The sequence below is a fragment of the Erigeron canadensis genome, chromosome 9 (assembly GCF_010389155.1).
Source record: "Erigeron canadensis isolate Cc75 chromosome 9, C_canadensis_v1, whole genome shotgun sequence".
Classification (NCBI taxonomy): domain Eukaryota; kingdom Viridiplantae; phylum Streptophyta; class Magnoliopsida; order Asterales; family Asteraceae; genus Erigeron; species Erigeron canadensis.
The window spans coordinates 11,906,056-11,922,474 of record NC_057769.1 but is presented as its reverse complement, the minus strand read 5'-3'; the positions used below and the strand labels follow the sequence as shown (position 1 = coordinate 11,922,474).

The window sequence follows — 16,419 nt, the reverse complement described above, 5'->3', positions numbered from 1 at the left end:
TTAGAGGATGTTAATCCTGTGGTGCATATGGAGGAAAAGAAATGATATAGTTTTCAATAACACAACACCGACATCCCTAGAGTCTTTGTTGGGGGAAATTACATAATGAGTCTATTGTTGTTACAACATAGAGCAATGAAACTTTCATGTAGAGTAAGTTTGGCTATGCAAGTTTTTTTACTTTCTTATTTAATATCACCATGCTATGCAACTACAAGTATTTCGCATTATCTAGCATCTTGCTAGAAAATTAATAAAATTGTTTGTTCACTTTTCAAAAAAAATGTAGATTCATTAAACACAAAAATTTAAAACGCATCTAAACCATAGACTAATGGTCAAAGTTAGTTGCTTAGATGGAAACACGAAATGTATATATCTATCTACTAACACGGGATATCTCCCTAGTAACTATCTATACCTCTATATTACTTTATAAAATTAAGTAATACAATAAGACTTTAAGATCGTGTTTAGTTGTGAAATATGTTTTCTACTTTTTTCATTTCTTATCTTACCTTTTAGATTATGAAAGGAGTTTTTCATCCCTGAAAAACAAATAAAATTTTTGAAAATGCGTTTAAAACTAGAAAATGAAAAAAATTTGAGGTTTTTAAATTTTAGAAATGAAAAATGAAAAGTGAAAAAAAAAATGTTTTCTAAATTCCCATCAAAAAGTGGAAAACAGTGTTTTTCTATTTTTTGGAAAATAACTTTGAAAAACTATAATTTAAACGCGTTTTCTGTCTTTCATATTTTCTTGAAAAACAAGAGGTGTTTTCCTTAACTAAACGTACCCTAAGCACTTTTTAGATCCTAATACTTTTATACCAAAACCACCCCTAAAAATTTATGTGAAGTTGTGAAGCTAATTGTACCAATTTGCTGAAACTGTAATACGCCACCGTCGCCACTGTCGTCGCCACCACCATCAATCGTTGCTGCCGCCATGCGCCGTCGCTCATCGCCATTACCACCACTGCTGTTACCACCACACAGACACCACCACCCCTCACTGCCCACCTCCTTTGCATCACGCTTTTTAAACTCCTAGTCAGTCATACGGAGTAGTACAAAAATAAAAATAAAAAGGAACTCCCTTAAGCAAACTTTACTAATGCGGTTTCATGTGACAATTTACATCATCATCATTCCCCAAGTTTTTCTAATCAAATCTCATGACACATCAAAAATGCTTATTCCCCCAAACCACGAAAAATTGTTCATATCTATATGAAAACATCGAACCAAAATTATATTTCAATCAATAACAAAATAATTGTCATGCATGTCTGCATGAAACAAAAATCTACGTTAAGAAAATGTCATGGGGACTAGCCTGGAAACGGGTATCAGATGTGTTTCATCTATCATTATATTACGGCACAGATGAAACCTTAGACGATCAAAACCGTCCACCTTCGTTGTCATCATCACGGCCTTTTCCAGGACCATCATCTGAATTGTTTTCATCAAAAGATCGGTTTAGAATCGATCTAAATTGGATAGCAAGCGAAGATGACGTCCAGGTTGCGTTGAGGCTTCAGTCTAAGGTAATGGTGGCCTTGCCATTGCCTCAAGATACCGTGGTTATTAAGTTGTCGGAATGTGATGATGATTATGTGAGGACTAATAATGAGGATGGGAAGTTGGTGTGTGTTGGAATGGAGGTTGTGAAGCAGAGGGACCCACTTAAGGCAGTGGCAATGTCACGGGTTGGAGGGTCGGGTCAACAATATGATGGGATGGGTGTTTTCAGTAAACTGATGAAATCGGATTTTGCTGTAGATCATCAGTCTGGTAATTCGGGTTTTGGGCATGGTACTGGTGGGCTTGGGGCCAGAGTTTGTGGTGATCATTGGATTAATGTTACTGTTGTTAGTGTGTATGGTTGTGGTTTGTCTGTAAGTTTTCGATTTCTTCTTGGAATAATTCCCTTCTTGCTTCTTGTTGTTACAATATAAGGGTGTTTGTTTAGAACTTAATAGACTTAAACTTAATCCATTAAGTGAGGTGTGTTTGTTTTTAATTTACAAAATAAATAAGAACTTATTGTATTGACTTAATCAATACAGACACTATTTATAAATTCAATCACTTTATCTACTTAAGGCTTAATGGTTAAAACAACAAACACGCACCGTGTATTCAAACACATTTCTTCAACAACAAACTCACGCATAGCGAATTTAGACCCAATTTAGACTGTTGTCCGTGTGCAACTTGAACCCTCGACCTCTTGAGGATAGACTCCTAATCTACATGTTGAGTAGTATCGGGCTAAGGCATGTTGTTAGCACTATCAAAAACAGTATTGCTTGCACTACTATTTATTGCATTTAATCATCTGATTTTGATTATGTAATATCGCATAGTCCTTTTCAAAACGTACAGCCAAAATTATACTCCCTATGTTGTTATTAATTCATGCCGCAGAGGTTTGTAGGATGTAAAGGATACATATGCTAATTAAGTTTTTAGTTAAGTTATAATTTACTGTTGTAGACATGTAAACATAAGTGTGTGATATGGACAAAGTGGAAGGATACCAAATGTTTTGTTTGTTGAAGGTTTTAATTTGCATCACATTAAATTGGTCTATTTCAATCCACGAGTAAAGATGGTGTAGGTCAAACCTATGAGTGTTGTTATTAGATAATGATCAGCTTTAATTTTAACAGATGTTTCCAGTTGAGTTGACTAAACTGCCACTTCTGGAGAAGCTATATCTTGATAACAATAAGCTACTCGTTCTTCCCCCTGAAGTTGGCGATCTGAAAAACCTAAAAGTACTCACGGTTGAACATAACTTATTGGTGTCTGTACCAGGTAAGCTTGTAATTATGTTCTGATTGCTGTGTCAACTGTCCCCCTTCTACAACTTCCTAAGAAGTTATTTGCTTGTAATATGTAGGTGTAGGACACATTTATAGCTTGTGACATCTACCTTTTTTGTTTGAACAACAAACAGTTGAGCTCAGGCATTGCGTTGGACTCGTGGAATTATCACTTGAACATAATAAGCTTGTCTGTCCTCTTCTTGATTTCAGGTGTCCAACTTAATTATGATATAGTGATTGTGTAGACTACACATATTCTCAAATTGAGATCAAATGTTTAGTTTAAACTTTTCGTGCAGAGCAATGGCAGAGTTACGTGTTCTTAGGCTATTTGCTAATCCACTTGAATTTTTGCCTGAAATCCTTCCTCTGCACCAACTCCGCCACCTTTCTCTTGCAAATATCCGTATTGTTGCAGATGACTATCTAAGATCTGTGAATGTCCAGATAGAGGTGATGGACAATGATGTAGCTTCTGTTGTTTTAAACTTGGCAAATTTGACCCATTTTATAGTTGGGTCTATTTGACCTGTCATTTTTCCAATCTGGTCAGATTGGTCAAACAAGTTTTTTTAGCCAAAAGGGGAACAGGTTGAAGGTCAAACGGACTGGAATACATTTGAAGACTATTTAATGCATCTTATTATGTGGAACAAAATTTATCTTGATTAATAATTTGAGTTTATTTTAATGTTTTCTAATCGTACCTAGCTCATTTCAACCTATGGTAAATCCTAAAACATTTGACTAATGTGACTCAAACCATTTGACCTGTTACCCAACCTACCCATCTTGTCTCCTCTATAGATTGCACGTGAAGTTAATCTAACTTATAATAACTGGGATACAGATGGAGAATAGCTCTTACTTTGTTGCTTCACGACACAAGCTAAGTGCATTTTTTTCCCTTGTATTTCGTTATTCTTCGTGCCACCATCCCTTACTAGCGTCTGCCCTTGCAAAGATGATGCATGATGAGGGAAACCGTGTAGTCATTGTTAAAGATGAAAATGCAGTACGACAACTGATAAGCATGATAAGTAGTGAAAATCATCATGTGGTTAGTTGGCATTTCAATCATCGGGGGTGTTTGGACTTGAGTATTTGAACTGATTATCTGGCTATTGCAATTTGAAGTCGCAATAACATGATATTTTTATCAAGGGTAAAAATTCCGACTTACACCTTCTTTGAACATTATTTACAAGACGTGCGCCCTCATTTCTTAGAAAATCTCTTTTTTCAATTATATATCATTTTTGGTTATTCAATCCTTAAATATTCAGGACTCACCAAACACTTAAAATCTGATGATCTTTATATTAATATCCCAAACGAATAAAATCCTGATATATATTATCATATAATCACTTTCAAAACGCACAGTCCGGCATCCCATAAACTTTTGATGTCTCTTTCTCATTGGGTTTCTGTTCCAAGTAGTTGTACATTGTCTCAGGTTGAGCAAGCTTGTTCTGCACTTACTTCTCTTGCCTCGGATGTAGTTATGGCACTTCAGTTGATGAAATGTGACATTATGCAACCCATTCAAAGAGTTCTGAAATCTGCTGGCCCTCAAGAGCTGAAATCTGTTTTACAAGTCGTTGCAAAGTTGGGGTTTGTCTCTGACATAGTGGCCCAAAAGATGTTGAACCGAGATTTAATAAGATCATTAAAATTGCTATCAGCTCATAAAGATCCAGAGGTAACTATAAGCATGCCTTTTTTCAGCTTCTATTTGGTTGGAACTTGGAAGTTTTCTAGAATTTGGTAGCATTCTTGCCTAGCTCTCTGATAGGACCCAAATGATAATTGATTAGTTTATTGAAGATACAGACTGAATCTACAATCAGTCTGTTTTCAAGAGGTAGGTATGCAATTCTTACAGATTAACTTATTAGGTACAAAGGTCCGCTTTAGTAGCTATCGGGAATATAGCCTTCTGTTTAGAGAACCGCCGGCTTCTTGTTGCTTCTGAAAGTTTGAGGGATCTTCTTTTGCGGCTTGCAGTTTCATCTGAGTTATGTGTGAAGAAAGCTGCAGCTCGCACTCTTGCAATTCTTGGTTCGTTTCCTTTGATGGTTTAATGTAGCTATCAATTCATTATTTGTATTAGCAAAATGGGAAGTAGGGTAATGGGCAAAACATGCCCTTTTCTGGCACGATTAAAGTGTGTTGAGTTGGATTGACCTGATACAGTTTCTGTCCATAACACAAACAATAGGCAGTATGGTAATGGGTCAAAACATGCACATTATTAGTGTCAATTAAAATGGTTCAGATCGGGTTGACTGAAACAGTATCTGTCTGAAACATAAATCCGGACACTTTATGTATTGAGAATACACTTTGGGTGAATTTAGGCCTGTTCGGAAAACTTGACTCAGGTCCTTTTGACCTATTTTCTACCCCGTTGACTCGTTGGATATAAAGACATACAGAAATCGACCCATTGAAAAATAATTGGATCAAAATTGCTTTATATGTGACAATAGGGGAGAATGAGAGTCTACGGCGTTGCATCAAAGGAAGGCAGGTGGGAAAGCAAGGAGTGAGGATACTTACGATGGATGGAGGTGGAATGAAAGGTCTTGCTACTGTACAAATTCTTAAAGAAATTGAGAAAGGGACAGGAAAGCAAATTCACGAGATGTTTGACCTTATATGTGGCACATCAACTGGTGGCATGCTTGCAGTTGCTCTGGGAATAAAACTTATGTCCTTAGAAAAATGTGAAGATATATACAAAAATCTTGGTGAGCTAGATAGTCCATATGTACATAAAGATACTACTAACTTCCTTTTCTTTATAATGGTAAAAGATATGGCTTTATTATCCTCCAGGAAAACTTGTTTTTGCGGAGCCCGTTCCAAAGGATAATGAAGCAGCAACTTGGAGAGAGAAGTTGGATCAGCTTTATAAAAGTTCGTCACAGAGTTATAGAGTTGTTGTTCATGGATCTAAAGTACGAAATTCTGTCTGTTTACCTCTTATACGAAAGGAAATTTCCTAAAAATCTTTGAAGTTTGTGGTTTTCCTGGGAAAACAAAGCTGGTTATCTGAAATAGAATAAAAACCAAAGTTGGTTTCCCTTATTTCCAGTTTTCTTTTGATGGGACGGATAATGCTGCTGAATACATAATGGGTTTTGGTTAGATAATTTTACTAAAATATACAACTCATTTATCTCCAGCACTGCGCTGATGAGTTTGAAAGATTGTTGAAAGAAATGTGTGCCGAAGAAGACGGGGATCTCTTGATAGACTCAGCAGTTAAAGGGATTCCAAAAGTTATTGTAATTTCAACTTTAGTCAATGTGTCACCAGCTCAGCCATTTATATTCCGTAATTACCAGGTTCTCACATGACATCTCCTTTGGAATCTTAAAATTGACATATCGTATGCTTTCTGAAAACAGAATAGATCGTTTTGATCAATGTTTCCTCATTGAACTGTAGTACCCTGCTGGCACACCAGAATCTCCTTTGACGATTTTAGAAAGTTTAGCAACATCTACTACTGGTAATCAAATTGGATACAAATCTGGTTCTTATATGGGCAGCTGTAGACATCATTTATGGCAAGCTATACGAGCATCATCTGCAGCTCCATATTATCTTGATGATTACTCTGATGGTATGATCTCCCTGTGCTTCTTTTACATAACAAATGTTCCCTTACTTGAATACAAGTTGACATCAATCTTCAAACACTATATGGTGAGAAATAAATAGTGTATATGAGTTAGAATAACCATGTGTCCAAATTTTACTGATAACCGATAATTTATTTATTTAGTTTTCATTTAACATGTGTCCAATTTTTAATCATTCATCTCAATGACCTAAGCTACACATGAACAAAGTTTGATGACTTATAAGGATCGGGAATTAGTTGGATGTCTCAGAAGGGACAAATAAAAATGTAATTTGCTTTTCTAACCCATAAACCCAATTAAGATAAAGGTGGCAAACTGGGTGTGTTGGTTAATAAGTTCCAAATGAGTAACCTTTTGGTATGGGTTGAAAACTTTCGAGTTGGATTGACCTGAAATGCTTTATGGCCACATTTCCAAATCTTTACATATGGATATTGGTGTGCTAAGTATAACTGCAGAAGTTTAACCTGAATCAACCTGTTTAAATCCTCCAGTTTAACCCATTTAAGATAAAAGTGGCAATCTGGGTGGGTTGGTGAATAAGTTCCAAATGAGTAATCTTTTGGTTCGGGCTGAAAAGTTTTGAGTTGGATTGACCTGTAATGCTTTATGACCACATTTTAAAACCCTTCTAATGGATAATTGGTTTTCTAAGTATAATTGCAGAATTTTAATCTGAATCAACTCGTTTAAATCTTCCAGTTTAATCCATTTGAGACAAAACATAACCTGGGTCAACCCGTTGAAAAGTATACAGCTCAAAATTTTCATGCTTCAATTATAAGATCAACCAAGTGTGACAATTTCAAGAACAATTTGCTTATTACTATCAATTTTGAAGGATAAAAACAAAGAGGTACGGCTTTGCGCTTCCTTCTTTATTTTGTGGCTGTGCAGGTGTATTTCGCTGGCAAGATGGTGCTATTGTTGCAAATAACCCTACTATATTTGCAATACGAGAAGCACAACTTTTATGGCCAGATGCAAAAATTGACACCTTAGTTTCAATTGGTTGTTGTGCTGTTCCAACTAAAGTAATGCTCTACAATTTCATGTGTATATATGTTTATCTGTGTGTCTGTACGTGCAATGGTGCATTTCGCATTCTTTTTAAACAAACTTTGTTCAGTGTTCTTTGAGAATTATTTGTCTATGCAGAGATAAAGAAAATACAAATTCATGGAACACGATACATTACATACTATGTTGGTTAAAGATAATTTCATGACCAGAAACTCATGTTAAGTCCAGGTCCATCTGTTAGATTTTTCAGGTTACTGAAACCGATTATTATATTAATCTAACTGAAATTCTCCATGAACATGAAGGCTTGTACAAGGATGACACATAGTTTTCTTAGTATGTACAGTTTGGACATCAAGTAAATTATTAGATGGAATAGTTAAGATTGCAATCTGTGCAAGTGTTTATAGAACTTCATTTTCTAAATTTCTATCTTTGTGTCATTAGGTCCGAAAAGGTGGGTGGCGTTATTTGGACACTGGTCAAGTGTTGATTGAGAGTGCATGCTCAATTGAGCGCATTGAGGATATGTTGAGCACATTGCTCTCCATGATTCCTGAGATTCAGTATTATCGGTTCAATCCAGGTGAAATTTTTATCATGGAATCTCTCCAATCCAAAGTGTTTAGTTGCTTTATTCACGGATCAAATAAGTTAGGTTAATAGATTTAACTAAATTGTTTTTTGACTGAAATGCTCCAGCAGGTTAGACTTGCTAAAAGTCATATAGATTGTATTCATATTTGTGAGAATTTAATACTATATTGTTGTAATAATGTAGTTTTGTAATCATAAATATTTAAAAAACTATTGAAAGCAAAACTAATAATAAGACTGCTTGAGTGTTGGTCTATCTGACCCGAACTGTCTTCATCCATACTAAAATTTACCCATTTTCACTGGTTATCCAACCTGCACATTATGGAACTCATAGAATACAGTAATAGCAATAAAAGCTACTATGATCTCGTTTTTTGTTGGAATTTTGTATATATCTAAGCTAGTTTTCTTACAAGTGACAGCATGTTGTGTTAAAATATGTTGTTCTCATTTCCTTACAGTTGATGAACGGTGTGATATGGAGTTGGATGAGACTGATCCCACAATATGGCTTAAGTTGGAGGCAGCCACTCATGATTATATCAAGAACAATTCCTCGGCGTTTAAAAAAGTGTGTGAGAATTTGCTTCAGAACAATAGTGATGAGAAATTGCCTGACAATTTACAGTCACAACAGTTATTCAAGGCAAACCGTCCTAACACCGGTATGATAGCTGCTTTATTTTCTTGTAAAGGGCGGGGATCATGGGCTTAGTACAGTAGTACATAAAACGGCTGGCACTAATCAAAACATATACAGGTTATAACTATATATTAATATGTATGGGTCAAAATGGATCAGGTTGGTTTGGGTCAATTTGCAAAAACTGTTTTTGGTTCATATTTTTGTTGAATTATATCTAACATGAAAGCAAATAGATTTTTTCAGTGGTAGATTCCACTCCTTTTTTCCTTGTATGGCGAACGTTATAGTGGCTCTTTGACCCAACTTTATAGAAGTAAGCAATACTCTCTAATCCCTTTCATCCATTAGAGAATCTGATTCCATGGAACTTGGGAACTTTACGATGCAATGAATATCTAAACTTTTTTGTGGTAAATGGATTTAAGATTTTATGTACCTGAATACAGTTCTGGTGGATTTTGAATTGGTTAACCTGTTCAACCATTTATATTTTTGCTTGCATCTTTTAACATAAATCATTTGACCCAGACACATAACCAAAATATATACATGTATGTAATTAAATTATCACTTCTGGAAGATAATTTAAAAGTGCCTTATATTGGTTGGGTTATTTTTACCCTTATCATTCGTTCTGTCCCCATCTCCATCATATTTATGATCTAAATTGGAGTTGACAAAATGGGTGGATCAGGTGATGGATAAAAGTTGACAATCTTTCATAACCAGTCAAAACAGTGCGGGCTGTGCCATAACACTTATTGCCAATTAATATGATTTAATTAGCAACTCTGTAGTTTTCCATGCATCGTAAATTCATTATCAGTTTCTTTTTAGCCAAAACAAAATTATTTTAACCATTTGATTCGTTAAAGATGGAACATAGCCCAAATCGACATGCTCCTTAAAACAGGATGATATTGCCACCTCTAGTTTTAACCTCAGATTTTCATATTTCACATGGATAGGTGAGAATGGACCTTTTTTAGGTTGGAGACGTAACATGCTACTCGTGAAGGCTTCTACAGATTCTCGGAAAAAAATCAACCATATTCAATCACTTGAAACATTTTGCTCAGGAATCGGAATAAATCTATCTATTGATGATGTGGCATCAGGACCACTTAATACAGTACAAGAAACATCATTTCCATCACCATTTACATCACCAATGTACAATGGTGGCTTTCCATCTTGCCCACTTAATACAGGGACTCATAAGACCGGAAGAAATGATTTAAGACCAAATTTAAGTCTTAATGGAAATTATGCTGTAAAAAGTTCTTTCCCTCTAGAATCTCCGACAACACCTAGACAGCTTTCAATGCCTATTCGGTTGTTGCATGAGAGGTTACGAAATTCTCCACAGGTTGGAGTTGTTCATTTTGCTCTTGAAAATGATTCAAATGGCTCAGTATTAAGGTCGGTTCTTTCTTTCGCTTTTAAACAATATACATTGTAAATAGGTGGTTAAAGTTCGTCTTTACTCTCAGTGATCGAGATGGACTCAGATAATCGATATATCTAGTTCTAATAGCTGATTCAGGTGTCTTCTAGGAACACATTTGAATATTTGATGGTTTTTGGTTAAGTTTCGGTTGTTTGTTCCTTTCTTTGAATAGTCTTTGTTATAAGTAGTAAATTGGGTGGGCAAATTGATGATCCAGTTTTCTTATTAAAACATTTTAGGACTTGATATAAGCTGTAGTATGTCATGGTTATTTTTTAGCCTGCTTATCCTGTTTGGCAGTTTAATATAATTACCTATTTAACCTGAGGCAGTGTATGTAATGGGTCATAGCGGGTTCAAGTCAAAATAGAGAAACTTTGCAGTTTGAAACAGGCCGGGTTTTGTCAGGTTCCACAACGAACATTTATTTGCCCTGATTTTACATCTTTTTTAAAAATAAAACATTTTGTATTATCTTACTGTATTACAAAAACTGTAGAACCATATATATTATTTATCATAAAAATATCTAGAAGGTTGTACGCTTTGGAATAATAGTATTTACCCATTCCATTTAGCTAATATGTTGGTTGTGTCGTTATTGTTCCAGTTGGCAGAATGATATTTTTGTGGTTGCTGAACCAAGTGAACTCGCAGAGAAGTTTCTGCAAAGTGTCAAATGTAGCTTTCAGTCGATGTTGAGAGGGAAACGCAGGAAATACCTGTCAGATATATCTAATATCTCTACTATTGCTGATTTGGTTTCCTGTAGACCATACTTCCAGATCGGAGTTGTTGTACATCACTACTTAGGACGACAAACCCAGGTATGTTACTAACATGCATGATTCCCCGGTTTTTAAATGCAGCATGCACTGATATTACAAAACGTGACTCAAATATGTATTTCAAGTACATATAGTTTTACTCTTACATATACAAATACTTGCACAAAAGGTTTTAGCATATGGAGGTCGATATACTAAAACCTTTTTTTTAAATGTATTTAGTTTAAAGAATCAAAAATATAATCCCCCGACCTCCCTTTTAGATGCTAAACTGTTGTATTATATTGATCTACATTTTTTCTGGGTAATGAAGGTGAATGAAGATGATCAAGAAATTGGGGCTTACATGTTCCGAAGGACGATTCCTTCTATGCATTTGGCTCCTGCAGACGTTCGTTGGATGGTATGTTTGAGATTTTACACTCACATTTCTCATTTAGTTTACTTTTTATTGTCTAGGATTAGGGATAAGGTCACAATTTTGATCAAGCTCACTAAATATACAGGTTGGCGCATGGAGAGATAGAATTATCATATACACTGGTTTATACGGCCCATTTCCAGCTCTAGTAAAAGCATTTCTAGACTCAGGTGCTAAAGCGGTTATACGCCCTACAACAGAGCCCCAAGAAACACACTTAACATCATTCCATGGATCTTGTGATTTAAGTGAAATAGAGAATGCAAAATTTGAAATCGGGTTGGAAGAAGTAGAAGAAGATGACGTGGGAGCCATAAGCCCAAACAGCGATTGGGAAAATATGACTGAAAGAAATAGTCCAGGTACAGATCGAGGAATCCTAATATGGGACGATGATGATGAAGAAGAACTCTCGAAATTTATATGTCAGGTGTATGATTTGATACATTTTGGAGGATATAGAGTTGATGTTGCTTTACAACAAGCTCTTGCTTCTCATCGGACAATGAGGTATTCGTGTCATCTCCCTCGTATTCTCTGATTTGATATTGTAGAGTGAAGACCACATGAGGTAAAGCATATATTGAAAAATCATACATGTATATGTATATATGTTATAATAATATTAAGATTGTCATTATATCTTGTAACCAATGTTTTTGTTCACTGTGACATCTTGATTTGCTGCATTATCTTCCAAATGTTGATTTTATATCTGCTTAGGCTATTTATGATATGTGATTATACAATCTTTCACAATTCACAGCATTTACTCCTTCCAGGCCCTTCTTTCTTAGAAACACACTCAATAGGTCACTTAAGGAGTCTCGTATCTTGAGGCTGATAACGGCCCAGGAATGGTTGATTTGCGTCGGCATATGTATTACACCAACCACATGAATACATGATCATTATTGTGCAATTTAGGTTATTGCCATGCCGTGTAGGGCATCGATTGTTAGCAGGGCAATCAAATGTCTAAGCTGCATTTCTTCTAAACCAATAAAAGGAAAATGTATGATTTTAATAGTGTTTAGACTAACATATGCAATTAGTAGTAACTTTCATCTTGCCAATTAGAACAGTAAAAACTGGTGATGGTTATGAACTTCCATTCAACATATGTAATCGTTATCGACCACAAAATGAGTCGATAAACAATTATGATAGTTACGGATTCAGAACCGATGGGATATCCAGGAGGTTAGTGTACATCTTCAGAATTCTGAAGTCCTTTTATCTGTTGAGATACGATTACAAAAAATCTGTTTCTGTTTAGCAATGTTTCAATCAGAATTCCTTTTTTAATACCAAAAACAAGCCAATACCAATTACAATTTTATGCTTAAAGTTTTCACCTGTTGTGTATTCACAAACTGACATGTGACATTCGAATATAGTTCTACTAGCTTGTAGCTTCAAAATTTCTCCAATCCTGTGGATTCACGCTTTGAGATAATTAACCGGAAACTTGATTTGCAATTAGGAAAACTAATGTCTTCTTTGTGGAAAAGACTTTATGATGGAACACGGTCTTATAATATAGATTTTATAATAACCGCTGATAGTTTTCATTAATCAAACGAGAAGTAGTTTTATACATATATATGTATACACTCATATGTATGTCTATATGTTTGCTAATCAAGTAACTGTGTTGCTTTGCTACTAGTCAAATAGATCTGGAATCTGTACGATCAGAGTTTTATGGAAGGGAGCTTGAGAGAGTGGGGTGTAGCAGTAAATGTATTCAACTTCTTTGTACCGAATACCTTTCTTTTGAGCGCTTAAGTATATTAAGTGATGAATACTATATTACCATTATGGGAGGGGACAGCTTGACGCACTTATTTCTTCTGTCGGTAATAATAACAGCCAGAGAGTAGATATTGTAGGTGAATCTTGTATTTGTGACATCGTATCCAGATTCATATTACAAAAGAATCTCCATTTTCTAGAGAAGAACAATGAATATGTTGAAGCACCCAGAATCCAAGCACTGAACCGAATATGGTAACCTATTGAAAACTCGCAATAAGAAGAATAGAGCTCCTGCAAGCCGCAGATATCGTACAATGTTTGATATCCCGAGCATCAACATAATAGATCTTTCTATCCCATTGGTTAGACCAGGGTCAAAAAAGACAAATGATGAAAGTGAAGATGATGAATATGGTAGCCTGTTAAAAAAGACGACCCATATCTATGAGAAATATAAAGTTGTTGCACAAGGAAAATCTATTGAAGTATTTGACAAACCAAAAACATTTTGTGACCCAATGAGAAGTATTGAGCAGTGTCATATAGAGAAGAGTGGAAGTGCTGCATATGAATAATCTGTACAAGCACCAGAAATCCAATACCTATCAAAAGTGTCTCCCCGTCTGAGAAGAGAAAGCCAGGAAAAAGAAAAACCAAAAGAAAATGTCAATTTCTAAACAAGAGTCGGAGCTATCTTGCAATGAGAAGAACAAGAGTCAAGCATATTCGCTCGAAGGAACTGTCCAACATATGGTGCACTCTAATCGAAAAACGATTATTGTTGATAGTCCAAGTGTATAAAGTGCACCATATGTTGGACATTACCTGTAGATCTTTGTTTGGCGTTAAAGGAATATGTTTTTCAGTATAACATTTGATCCGTATGACCTGAGGCAAAATGGTGAAAGCATATATTAGGTAGATCAAGATGTGACAACTTTGTAATGTTCCATTGACCTCCACAACATCTATATAGTTAGAATTGACATGAAAATTCACAAAACCGTTATGCAAATAGTGTTATAAGTATAACTCCATGTCGCCCATCTTCAACAAAAGGACTTCGTATTAGGGTTTACCATATAGCATATTCTATAATGTGAACCTACCAGCTCCTGTTCATTGAAAATATACTTTAAGTGAAAATAATAGAATGGTTGATAAATGTGATTAAGGTTGGAAAATGTTTTTTTCCCTGTTTTGTAGAAAATAAATGTGTGTACGAGACGGTTTGAGACTTGGGATGATGTTTATTCGTTTAACTAGTATTATTAATTCTTGTTAAAACAACTTCAGGCTTCTGTAATAAGATGATTATACGATATTAAGAGTAACAAGTTGGGCCTTAACTACTTACAACCAATTTTGACAAGATTTTAAACAAAAAAAATTGAAGAAAAAAAAGAGAACAATCAGCATGCCATACACACTATCTATATTTTGTAAAAGTAACAAGTTGGGCCTTAACTACTTACAACCAATTTTGACAAGCTTTTAAACAAAAAAAATTGAAGAAAAAAAAGAGAACAATCAGCATGCCATACACACTATCTATATTTTGTAAAAGTAACAAGTTGGGCCTTAACTACTTACAACCAATTTTGACAAGCTTTTAAACAAAAAAAATTGAAGAAAAAAAAGAGAACAATCAGCATGCCATACACACTATCTATATTTTGTAAAACTAAGATACTACAGTACTATTTATTTGTCTTTTTAAAGGCAAATATCATCAAAACTACACCTATAAACTCTTTTCCACTCTCTTTTTGTTCACTAAGATTGGACAAACAAAATCATAGATTTATAAAACTATAACTCATCAGAATCTAACAGCAACAATAATATAGAGAATTGCCTTATCAAATACTCATTCAAGTACAATCATCTTTCACTACCATATATTTCACTACTACAAAGAAATGAGATAAAATAGTTAAAAATATAACTTCATATTTAAACGGTGAAATCATGGTAGAAAAAAAACCCGATGGATAGATGATAAAGAAATCAGATGCCATCAAGTTATCTAGTTTCCATGTGCTGATTTGTTCATCAAAGAAAAAAGGAAATGAGATCACAACAATATGAAGAGGGGTGCTCGCACTAAAAGATCTAACCGTCGGTGGGTGACGGCGAACGGAATACAAAGAGGTGAGAAACTTTAGTTGTTGTTAATAATTTGGTGTGAAAATCTAAGGTTATGTGTTAAAAAAGAGAGAGAAATAAATTGACAAGAATGGTTGGTTGTAAATTAAATTACTCATCAGGGGGGTTGAATGGGGCTCAAAGTTTTCTTCGCTTTTGGTGTGTTTGAGATAACACGCAGAAAACACGATCGATGAGGGGAGGTGACAAGGGAGGAGGAAAGTGGTGAAATGAAAGAAGACTGGAAGTGTGTGTGTGTGAGAGAGAGAGTGGGGGCAAAGTAGGGGTAGCCCGTTTAATATTCTTGGACTATGCTTGTGTATTATTTATTTATTTTTTCGAACAGTATTATATACTTATGTGTATTTTATTTAAAAAAATTCTAAAGAAAAAAAAAATATATATATATATAATATATATGTATATTATAATATAAAATATAGATGGGGTGGGTTAGATTAGGGACTCCTTATTTTATGGACTGTTAGGGACTCGATCTAAACCGTCCATTTTCATCTGATCTAATCACCACTGGTCATCTCTTGCGACATCTCCGGCCATATTATCTTCGGCGACATCTCCGGCGAGACTTACACATGTGTAAGTTGAATAAAAAATATGATTTGGAGCAAGCTTCGCCCTTAAGGATATTCATAAACCAAAGCTGGTGGGGGTGATAAGTCATTGAGTGTGATAGGTCATAGAAGGGAATAGGTCATAGGGGGTAACCGGTGATGGGTGACCTACCTAAAAAAAATTGTACTTAAAACATGTGTAAGTTACTTACACATGTGTAAGTCTCACCGGAGATGTTCGGCGTCGCCGGATGATCATAGTGGTGGTCGGAGATGATCATGGTGGTGGTGGTGGTGGTCAAAGATGATGGTGGTGGTGGCCGAAGAAGGAAGTAGAAGGAGTCCCTAAAATAAGGAGTCCCTAATTTAACTTTTTACTAGATATGAATATATATGTATCTCTAGAACATTTTATTCATGCTTATTGTAATCCCTTATTAATACAATTACCTATTCTTCTTTCTCAATTCTTCTCTCTATCTTATAAGACGTTATCATAGCCTCTGAA

At 35.1% G+C, this 16,419-nt stretch overlaps 1 protein-coding gene and 1 long non-coding RNA gene across 2 annotated transcripts; one reads left to right on the top strand and one right to left on the bottom strand.

Moving 5' to 3' along the window:
* Positions 1-1,287: 1,287 nt before the first annotated feature.
* On the top strand, positions 1,288-11,993 carry LOC122582865 (phospholipase A I-like). The gene is made up of 19 exons (XM_043755299.1): positions 1,288-1,800; positions 1,846-1,904; positions 2,682-2,829; positions 2,972-3,050; positions 3,140-3,293; positions 3,691-3,900; positions 4,300-4,545; positions 4,742-4,904; positions 5,336-5,596; positions 5,685-5,806; positions 6,035-6,196; positions 6,300-6,477; positions 7,397-7,533; positions 7,970-8,108; positions 8,584-8,787; positions 9,737-10,190; positions 10,829-11,045; positions 11,320-11,409; positions 11,513-11,993. Exons 1-19 carry the CDS (start codon positions 1,323-1,325, stop codon positions 11,966-11,968), a joined length of 3,957 nt encoding a protein of 1,318 aa, XP_043611234.1. The 5' UTR covers positions 1,288-1,322; the 3' UTR covers positions 11,969-11,993.
* Positions 11,994-12,947: 954 nt separating this feature from the next.
* Positions 12,948-15,640, bottom strand: LOC122582544. Its single transcript, XR_006321197.1, has 2 exons — positions 15,176-15,640; positions 12,948-14,076 (listed from the first exon to the last, which is right to left on the bottom strand). It is a non-coding gene; the product is annotated as an uncharacterized LOC122582544 (long non-coding RNA).
* Between the last annotated feature and the right edge of the window lie 779 nt (positions 15,641-16,419).

Coding starts and splice junctions, on each gene's coding strand:
- LOC122582865 (XM_043755299.1), top strand. CDS start 1,323: ATGTCATGGGGACTAGCCTGGAAACGGGTATCAGATGTGTTTCATCTA. Junction 1,801..1,845: donor TGCTGTAGATCATCAGTCTG/GTAATTCGGGTT, acceptor TTGGGGCCAGAG/TTTGTGGTGATCATTGGATT. Junction 8,109..8,583: donor GTATTATCGGTTCAATCCAG/GTGAAATTTTTA, acceptor ATTTCCTTACAG/TTGATGAACGGTGTGATATG.